This window comes from Diadema antillarum, unplaced genomic scaffold, assembly GCF_040938485.1.
Source record: "Diadema antillarum isolate AM-2024a unplaced genomic scaffold, OU_Dant_1.0 seq00000586_RagTag, whole genome shotgun sequence".
In the NCBI taxonomy this organism is placed as follows: domain Eukaryota; kingdom Metazoa; phylum Echinodermata; class Echinoidea; order Diadematoida; family Diadematidae; genus Diadema; species Diadema antillarum.
Window position 1 is genome coordinate 378467 of NW_027271520.1, and position 10773 is coordinate 389239.

The 10773-nt window shown below is 39.5% G+C and overlaps 1 protein-coding gene across 1 annotated transcript; it reads left to right on the forward strand.

Moving 5' to 3' along the window:
• Positions 1-1731: 1731 nt before the first annotated feature.
• Positions 1732-10067, forward strand: LOC139735610 (elongation factor 1-alpha 2-like). The gene is made up of 6 exons (XM_071646366.1): positions 1732-1875; positions 3818-3997; positions 5717-6007; positions 7867-8017; positions 9048-9318; positions 9749-10067. Exons 1-6 carry the CDS (start codon positions 1732-1734, stop codon positions 10065-10067), a joined length of 1356 nt encoding a protein of 451 aa, XP_071502467.1.
• The last annotated feature ends 706 nt before the right edge of the window (positions 10068-10773 follow it).

Sequence of the window (10773 nt, forward strand, 5' to 3'; positions counted from 1 at the left end):
GAACATGGCGTGTATACCTGGCCTCTTCGCTTTGTTAAGTGGAGTACTACTGCAACAGACATTATCATGATTATAGTGCGAGGGACATATATAGTACATATCAGTATAGCTGGATGCAAGAGAGTATTTCGCGTGTGAATAATCAGCTCATGAATTTATACAGCAGAATTCGTGCGACTTCAAGTCGGTACAAAACTGCCAAGAGTAGAATTGTACATGTAGGTAAATTACAGGTTTTTTATCATAAGGGGTGAAGAATCATGTGTACTTCCGTCAATTAAGCATTCACCCGTCCACATGCTGAGAGGGTAAGTGCGGATTGCACTTGTGTTATGTCATTTTGACAAGAACAACGGCCAAATAGTATATAAGGCCTTGGGGTGATAGACTTGGTATGAAAAGCATCATGGGAATGATAATTTTCACCAACATCCTCATAAGCAGTCGATACAAAATGTATTTGTATAGTGTCCCCCAAATCTGAATATCGTTTGCACTATACATCCCGTTTGGAGGATATAACCTTATAATCCTCCCAAAACAGCATTTAAAAACTGGCGATTGAAACATTCCATATAATATTTTCGACAACAGGGGGGCATTTCATGAAGCGTTTTGTCAGATATTTCGTCTGACAAATTGTTAAAAGCTACTGAAATCCTTGCATCTGATTGGCTGACAGCAAATTTGTCCGACAAAGTTGTCGGACAAAATGCATCATGAAATGCCCTCTAGGGGGCATTTCATGAAGCAGTTTGGTCAGATATTTTTCTGACAAACTGTTACAAGCTACTGAAATCCTTGCATCTGATTGGCTAAGAGCAAATCTGTCCGACAACTTTGTCGGACAAAATGTTTCATGAAATGCCCCCCCCCCCCCCAGAAGTCTTCATCTGTTATGGGTTGAAAGAGGCAAAGTATCTCAGAGTAATTGTATTTGAGGAAAATCGGACAATCGACAGGTGATCGATGCAAAGGTTACGAATTTTTAAAGTTTTTGTTTTGGAACAGCTGGATGAGGAGACTACTAGAGGTTATGACGTCATGTATTGACAACGACATAAAGAAAATATACAGGGAATTACACCCAAAAACACTGCATTTTTCATGAAAATTACACATTCCATTAATTAGATACTGGCATAATTATGTTAAGGACAGCAATAATTCCCCTGCTTTCTGAAAGCGGTCAGTCAAGTGCTCTTTCATTATGCTAGAAAAACGATTTTTTTTCGTGTAACTCCCTTTGTATCTCTTGTATATTTTTGTCTACACATGACGTCACAATCTTAAATAGTCTCCTCACCCAGCGATTCAAACACCAAAACTTCAAAAGATTATAACTTTTGTATCGATTGTCCGACGTTTCTCAAACTTTCACTGATTTGTTCTACTAACGTTGCCGCTTTCACTCAATCCACATTTCTCTTTGGGTTTTGATTTCCTTCAAACAAATACAGTGAAATTCTGGTCAGCAGCCTTTATTTTAAGAGTATTGCGATATTAATATCAGTAGCAAAAATAGTACTGAAAACCAAGGGGAACTACTCCACTGTGGTTATGAGAGTGATTTGGTACAAAATAAAAAAATGATATTTGGCTCTTAAATATTCCATGTTTGAAATGTTATCAGCTGCTGGAAAAAAAAAAAATGTTCTCTTTCCAACACAATATTAGTTGCGCTATCAGAGAGAACCAAGTTGACCCTCCATTCGAAGACCAGTCAACATCATGCCCAAGGATAAGAAACATATCAACATCGTCGTCGTCGGCCATGTCGACTCCGGGAAGTCGACCACGACCGGCCACCTAATCTACAAGTGTGGCGGCATCGACAAACGAGCCATTGATAAATTCGAAAAAGAGGCGGCAGAAGTAAGTTTATCTCGTCCCTTCGTCTGATTTGTTTATGCACTGTTATGCCATTCCTCATTATTCAGTAATAAAGGGCAGACATATTTTTTTTAAATGTGCTTTAGAAATCTTTACACAGATAGTGATGTCCTGTATATACATGGCAGTATAACAGCGTCACTGATAGGTCTGTCAACATTTCTCTTTTCATTTCATTGACGTAATTGAAATAATCACCCCATGTATACGTGAATTCAATGAATATATATAATCCTAGGTCTATTAATGAAACTTACACTGCAAAGAAATGAAATAAAATAAAATACAAAAATCGGGTGTTAAATATGAAGCACCGAACTGGTGTTGAATTTCCGGTGCTCATTTCTGGTGTTAATTAACACCTCCGGTTTGGTGGTTTTGAACTTCAACAAGACGAACAAAAACTTCCCGATATTAAGTGTTTGATTTTTGAAAAAAAAGTTGTAAACACATTTACACCACAGTAACACTATAGTTGGTGATATACCAACTTGATTGGTGATATAGCTTGTGATATACCATTGACATTAACACCAGCAGTATCCAATTAAGACCATGTTGTGTCACTGTTGAATTAACACCAGCACAGTGTCAAAATATCACCAGCTACAGTGTCAAATGAATACCACGAAGTGCCAGGTGAACGCTTTTAAACACCATCACAACGTACTTTCTACACCTGTCGGTGTGGTCCTCTATTGACACTTAATCGGTACTAGATTTAACACATTATGGTGTTAGCATCACCCTTTTTGCAGTGTTCACAATCTAGTCAAAGTAATGATTGTTTGTTTTATTAAGTTCATAGAATAATTTGTTTCAAAGCAGGATTTTGTTTTATAGTTATACAGTGTACATTATCTATGCACATAACCTGGATCGGATAAGCTTGTAACCATGATGGAGATTTCATAGGCATACTTCCATAGTGTACAGTGAACAACGCTTTATAGGAAAATCCAGTCCAAATATAAGTTAGTTTGATAAGATGAAATAAAACATTACGAGTTCAACTGTAAAATTTTGATCGAAATCGGGTGATAGATAAGGAAGTTATAATATTTTGGAATTTCTCTGATTTTTTAGAAAATAGTTCTTAAAATAATGATCAATATGAATATACAAATGGCAAAGTGAGCATGTCATGCCCTCACAACTTGCTGTACAGTTTGTACCAGACAATTTTGGAATATCCAGTTGTTCAAATCCTGATATATCTAACTGATCGCTATTCTGAAGTTATTCAACCAGGAATAACATCATGTTTTAGACTTTAATGACAGAAACATTGAATTTTCGTCATTTTCTGTACCACGATCAATGGAAAACTGTGAGGTTATGACATGGTCAGCTCACTCATTTGCATATTCGTATCCACTGTACAAGAACTGTTTCGCAGAAATAAGCAAAATTTCATAACTTCCTTATTTTACATCCGATTTCGGTCAAATCTTTTATTTTTTGAATTCGTAAGATTTTAGACTTTTTTTATCAGACTTATATTTGGACTGAATTTCCCCTTTAATAATGGCAACCTGACTTCATGTTTTCTGTCATGCTGCACTGGTAAACACTATTGTATACTTGGGCACCCATCCCGCTTCATCATGAATATTCATCATCTACATGTATCCGTAATACCGTGGAAATACATGATTTTTACATTTCCCGGCAGCGTTTTTACATTTCCCGGCAAAAGTGAACATTTTTCCATCTCCGGGCGAGACGTTTTTACATTCCCCATTGATGGAAATTTCCGAGATTTTTACTTTCCCTGTCGATACGTTTTTGCATTCTAGGGCACCTATCCAGCGTTCTGCCATTCTAGTACAGTATCTTACTGCCTGATGAATATTCATGATGAAGCGGGACGGGTGCCCAAATAGTGCTTACCTGCTGCACTGCATTGTTCGCTTACCCACAGATGGGAAAGGGGTCCTTCAAGTACGCCTGGGTGTTGGACAAGCTGAAGGCTGAGCGTGAGCGTGGTATCACCATCGACATCGCTCTCTGGAAATTCGAGACCACCCATTATGAGATTACCGTCATCGACGCCCCCGGCCACCGCGACTTCATCAAGAACATGATCACAGGAACCTCACAGGTCGACAGCAATGCTTTCTCATAAGTTATAATCAAAGCCTCATGCCAAAAATGGATGTTTATAATAAATGGATATTTGCATAACAGTTGTAATGATAATAACCAAAATAACATCGCTCATAAAGATGATGATGATGATAATAACAATGATAGTACATTGTATATGGTAGTTATAATAATAATGATAATAATGACAATAATCATAATAATGATAATAATAATAATGATAATAACGATAATAATAATGATTATGATAATAGTTTTGCTTTGAATAATCCAGGAAGGCCTGTGCAGACCACCACCCCCCCCCCCCCCACTCTCATTATTACCCCAGAATTACCAGGTTATAGTCATTTTTACATCTGGGTCAAAAGAAACTCGTGGGTAAAAATATTTTGGCCCTTAAAGGAAACCCAAACCGATAGAGAGATGTGGATTGAGTGAGAGCAGCAACATTAGTAGTACACATCAGTGAAAGTTTGAGGAAAATCGGACAATTGATGCAAAAGTTATGAATTTTCAAAGTTTTGGTGTTGAAAACACTGGATGAGGAGACTACTAGAGGTTATGACGCCTTCTGTGAAAAACAATAGATATAAGAAAACATAAATGTAATTCCACAAAAAAAATCGCTTTTCTAGCATATAGGAAAGAGCACTTTACTAACCGCTTTCAGAAAGCAATGGGAATGATTGCTTTCCTTCACATAGATTATGTCAGTATCAAGTTGATGGAATGTGTTATTTTCATGAAAAGGGAATTTTGTGAATTTCCCATTATATCTTCTTTATATTGTTGAGGTTTATTATTATTGTTATTATTGTTTTGGCTTGGAGGACGAATAAGCACTTAGCTGGAGCTCAGAACCACTGGAGTCAAGAGTCAAGAGTCTACTCAACAGAATGCCACCCCCCCCCCAAAAAAAAAAATGAAGCTGCATAATAATATCTTTAGTTTTGTGCGGTTGTCTCTTGTTGGTTGAGGGGACTAAAAGAAATACTCGTCTTCAAAAGTATGCCTTTACGCCGATACAGTTGGTGTTTCACACAATCGTTAGTTTTGCGTGTTCAATCTTTGCATTGTAACTGAAAGAATAAGCCTTCTGTGAAAACCACAATATCCTTCAAAGATTCATAACACAGGACGCTTATCCTCGGTCGTGATTAACTCTTTATGTGCCGTGGTGTAAACTCCCTGTGTGCCACCTTATTTTGAGATTGCAACGTAGTCATGCTTTGGGAAGACATTTACTGACAAATCCATTAGGGAACATCCCTTTTATGGTCATTTACCACATTAAATGCACACTATATGTGACAAGAATGGAATTGTGAGAAACGCCTTCATTGTACTGTGCCATTGAATTTGGCGATTTATCGATCGGTTTGGGAGGGTTTGTGAATTTGAGCTGAATATACGAAAATGACATGCCGTCCACTGAGTCGGATGGGCGAACGTGGTACATAAAGAGTTAAAGAGAAAATGCACCCTAAATACAAATATACTTCAATAGAAAGAAAAGAAAAGGAATATTCCTACAGAAGGTTTCAAAATTCAAAAAATTTCAAAAAAAAAATCAATTTTTCAACACTAATTGACAAACTTAACTGAATTTATGTCACCTCCGTCGTGATGTGAAATACTATGAAAATTGTCTGGAATGTCCATTTAATGGCGTGGGTCCCATTCCTCTATATACTTAATTCGCTCCATAATACAGGCGGATTGCGCGGTGTTGATTGTCGCCGCCGGGAAAGGAGAATTTGAAGCCGGCATCTCCAAAGAGGGCCAGACTAGAGAGCACGCCCTCTTGTGTTACACTCTTGGAGTGAAGCAGCTCATCGTCGGCGTGAACAAGATGGACGCAGCGGAATACGATGAAAAGCGCTTCAACGAAATCGTGAAGGAGGTGGGAGCTTACGTCAAGAAGGTCGGCTACAATCCAAAAGCTGTCGCTTTCATTCCCATCTCTGGCTGGACAGGCGATAACATGTTGGAGCCGTCAGAAAAAGTAATTCTTCGGCACTGTTTGGTATTTCGTATCCTCTTATAAAATATTAGTGGAAAAGTGAGCAAAGAATTCTTTAACGAAGTTGCTTGTCAACAAGTCGGAACTTCATTGCAAGGGGTCCTACTTGTCGTTAGTTTCTCTGATATTGATAACATAAATCTGTGGGAAGAATTATTCGGCCGTGATCTGGCAAAACTATATATCTCGTGTGAAGCGATTTCGAGATACTAAGGTTTTAAGTTAAAAACGCCTGCCGTGTAACATAGAGTGATTTACAGAACTTAGAATTGTGTTCCATAACAAAAAGAAAACTTTTATATTCTATCTAACTCAAAATACATGCTCACTGCCACATGTTTAAATCTCATCGACATACTCATAATTTGCGCAGTTCTAAGGACACTCTTCTTTTACAGATTCCAACATGTAAAACAAAAGTAACATTGGGAGACAGAGCATTTGCCTGTGCAGCTCCCAAACTCTGGAATGATCTATAACCATTAGAAGTCCGGAAATCTCCAACAGTAGCAGTCTTTAAATCACGACTCAAAACACATCTTTTCACTTCACTTTTCGTTATTATCAAGCACATCAGAAGCTTTTGCAGCGCAGAAGAATATATGTCTATAGGTTTTGCGCTGTATAAATTGATATATTATTATCATTATTATTTAAGTTTATTCCAAAATACGTAGTTCTGCCCGATCATGAAAATCCCATAGATTGTGTACAAATACTACACGCGCGTATGGATCAGAACTTGAGATACGTAGTTCAGCAAGCCGCACAAGCTGCCTCAATGAAGGAGTACGATCAGGCAAAATTAGTTCTGCCAGCTCAATGACGTCATAAATTTGCATCCCACAAATTGGACAGGTATTACTGACCTTGCAATAGTCAGTAAAATTCTATTTTTTTTTTTTTGGGGGGGGGGTAAGATTTTGTCTCCACATTGGGAAAGGGTCACACTAAGACTATCAACGCCATGATTATGCAAAGTTTTTTTTTTTCTTCCAGTCTACATCATTGTCATAACTGTAGAAATGTATTGATCTAAATGTTCTTTATTATCATTTGCCAGTAAAATGACGAAAAACCTGATATAAACAAAGCTTCTGACTCCTAAGCTGTCTTACTATTTGCCGTTATTACTGAATTTATCAAGACAGTGTATCAACACGATTTGAGGACGAGGATTATAGTGATCACTCACTCAAAGTTTTGAGATCCCTGGCTTATGTCCACTATGGTCATGATAGTAACAAACAAACAAAAAACTAAAAACGCATTTTTTTTTTTAAATTCCGGTGGCAGGTATAAGCAATTCGCATGGTCGAGTATACGTCACTTCCGGTATTAATAGCTGGAGTGGTAACAGCTCGCCTGTATAAATCGGCAGTAGATGTGTGCGGAGCTGTAGTGTGTATCAGTATCCCTCTACGATGTTTTTTCTGTAATTTATCAATAACATTTCACGTGATTATTAGGAATGTTAAGATGAACAACATCTGATACAGTGTAATTTCAAGTAATTTCACAGCCACTTAAGGAAGAAAAAGTAGATAATTTCGTCTAGAAAAATACGCCGATCGTGGGCATGTTTTGACTCAACATGCTCAAGCCTCCGCTAGATACAGTTAGTATCCGGATGTCCGACCATGAGAATACGTGCATATTTTCACTGGCTTGGTAAAAAAAAAAAATCCTTCGACATGCACCCTTACTACGTCTGACCAATAAGGTGGCAGAAAGACTCGGAGAACATAACACACTTCTTTGCGTTCCTATTTGCCAATCAGTTCTGCATTACCATTCGATTTCACCGGCATTACATTATTTTTTTTTATATCTCTATGTAGATGCCATGGTTCAAGGGATGGAACGTTGAACGCAAAACGGGCAACGCCAGTGGAAAGACGCTCTTCGAGTGTCTGGATGCCATCCAGGAGCCTGTTCGGCCCACTGAAAAACCTCTCCGCTTGCCCCTACAGGATGTCTACAAGATTGGTGGTATGTCGAGCTCTTGAATTGTTGTTGTTGTTGTTTTCCTGTTTGTGCCCTTTGTTTTCTCCTCTATGTGAATCTGTATATATGCGTATGGTGTCTAGGTCCCTGTGAATGTTGGGTAAACCCGACAATAACACTATTTTTTTTAGCGAATAGATATGCCCAAGGGCAGCCGTGGAGGGGGGGGGGGGGAGGGTTTCCTCGCACCCAGAGATTATTATACGACATTTACAGCGACTTTCCCTTTGCCTTTTTTTTTTCAGTCCCAAGAAATCCTTCAAAATGCTTACTGCTGGACGGAATTACAGGTTGTGCAAATAATTATCAAAATCTGAAAATTACACTGAAACATGAAGTGCACAAACTTCGATTTCCAACATTCTTTAAAATCTTTTTTTTTTTTTTTTTTTTTTTTGCTAGGATTTCCCCGGTGTTTGTATGGCAACGATAAGAATTATCCTGTCAGAAAAATGCATATGCAAAAAGAAATTGGTTATTGCAGTTAGCTTATACAGTATATTATGTCTCCATAAGCTGGTCTCCCTTGAAAACTTGTCCGAAAAGAGATGTACCCAGAGGAAAACGATATTTGTCAGTTATTCCAATCTAAAGGGAACGTACATCGTTTTCCTAAGAGTTTTACGCTCTCTTTTACCCAATATGTCTATTGTTGGATTACCAGCTAGGAGCATTACAAAGTGACAGGAATATGACGGAAGACTTTTGTTTTTGCAAATATTATACATATTCACTTTTGAGTTCCACTTGGGCTCCAGACTCACTGAAAACGAAAGATGCCTATAATGATTGTGTACAGCGTGTTAGGCGTGCTGTACATTGAATTGACAGTACGAACTATTTCATACGGAAAAAACCGAAATGTAGGCCCAAAGAGGAAGATCATGGCGTCGGGTGCCTGTGCATTGGCCGTTAACGCAATACAATTTGTACTGCGTTAACGGCCAATGCACAGGCACCCGACGATGGTTTGAATTCATTCAAGGGATTGAATTGCTTTGCCTTCACTTTACAGGTATCGGAACCGTCCCAGTTGGCCGTGTTGAGACGGGTATACTAAAGCCAGGAGTCGTTGCCACGTTCGCACCGGTCAATGTCACCACCGAAGTGAAGTCCGTGGAGATGCACCATACGGCAGTTGAAGAGGCTAAACCCGGCGACAATGTGGGCTTCAACGTCAAGAACGTGTCCGTTAAAGAACTGAAACGTGGCTACGTGGCAGGCGATTCAAAGAATGACCCGCCTAGAGCTGCTAAGTCCTTCAGATCACAGGTAAAACACCAACCATCATGGACTGATTTGATTTGATTGATTTGAATTTACATGTATTTCCACTTCTACGCAAGTTCACCTTTTATATATTCTTGCAGAGCGAAGAGGAAATAGCAAACTTAAGAGCCTTGAAAGGGACATTGTTTCCATTTTGTATGTTCGATCACACCGACTACCCATAAGTCTGCAGAAAAATTGACCAGCCATTTTTAAAAGGTACATTGTAGATCAAAATGCGAAAAGTGGTCCCAAATTTGGTGACGGCCCCAAAGGGGTTCAATCCTGAATATGGCATTAACAAATTTGGAGGTAAATTCATTAATGTATTTACGTAGTGTTTTCTTATTGTTTTGTAGATTTTTCTGGTAAAAGATTTCTAGTTTTGGGCACAAAAAAGGGGGGGGGGGGGAGGTGGGGAAGTGGGGCGAGACATTGTACACCAACTTGTTCGCCTGTGCTCGACTGCCACACAGCCCACATCGCCTGCAAATTTGAGACTCTTCATGAGAAGCTTGACCGGCGATCGGGAAAGAAGCTGGAGGATAACCCAAAGGCGGTCAAGAGTGGCGATGCCTGCATCGTTAATCTCGTTCCTTCCAAGCCGATGTGCGTGGAGTCCTTCACTGAGTTCCCACCCCTGGGACGTTTCGCCGTCCGCGACATGAAGCAGACGGTGGCGGTAGGCGTGATCAAGTCTGTGGATAAAGTTGAAGCAGGCGGAGGCAAGGTTACCAAGTCTGCTCAGAAGGCTAAGAAGAAATAACTTCGTCGCACTCTACAATCCCAAGGCAACACAACCTTCTCGTATCTGAGGTCCTCCGACAACTGTTTCTTTCCACAATCAGATCTTTTGTACCCATGTAAGGGTCATCATCCATGATAACTTCAATAGATAGCCGGAACAGATTCTTGTGACCCCAGCAACCATTTATAGGATATGATTTTTTTTTTCAGTGTTTCCAAAGGCCCCGATAGTCTTTGGCCATCCCGCATATCAAGGCGATAAGATGTCAAACACCTGAAGGCCTTCAAGGACACGCCGGGTATTTACTCCAATCATGCGTTCGTCCATTTCCCACTCCGTTGAGGATAGTCTGCCCATAGGTTCCGGGGAAAAAAGAACTCCTTGACTAGTAAAAAAACAAATATCCTCATATGCTGTACCGATGTAACTTTCCTGACAGGTGAATACCCCTGTTTGCTATAAGGAGGGACACCACAAGAGTATCAACTTGCAACGAACAAACCCGCACACCATGAGTCACCTGCGAACAGACGACGACGGAACTTGAAGACACCATATTACTTTTGGGGTGGAGATTTGTAGTCGTAAATGAACGCCGGAAATGATGCCGACACAAGCCAGATAACAACAAAGGTGATGCCTCCTTCCTATTTCTCCGCTTAGGACCAGCTCTCACCAAATGCTATGACTGATTTATCGGTTTAGTGTGAAAGGTTTAATACGG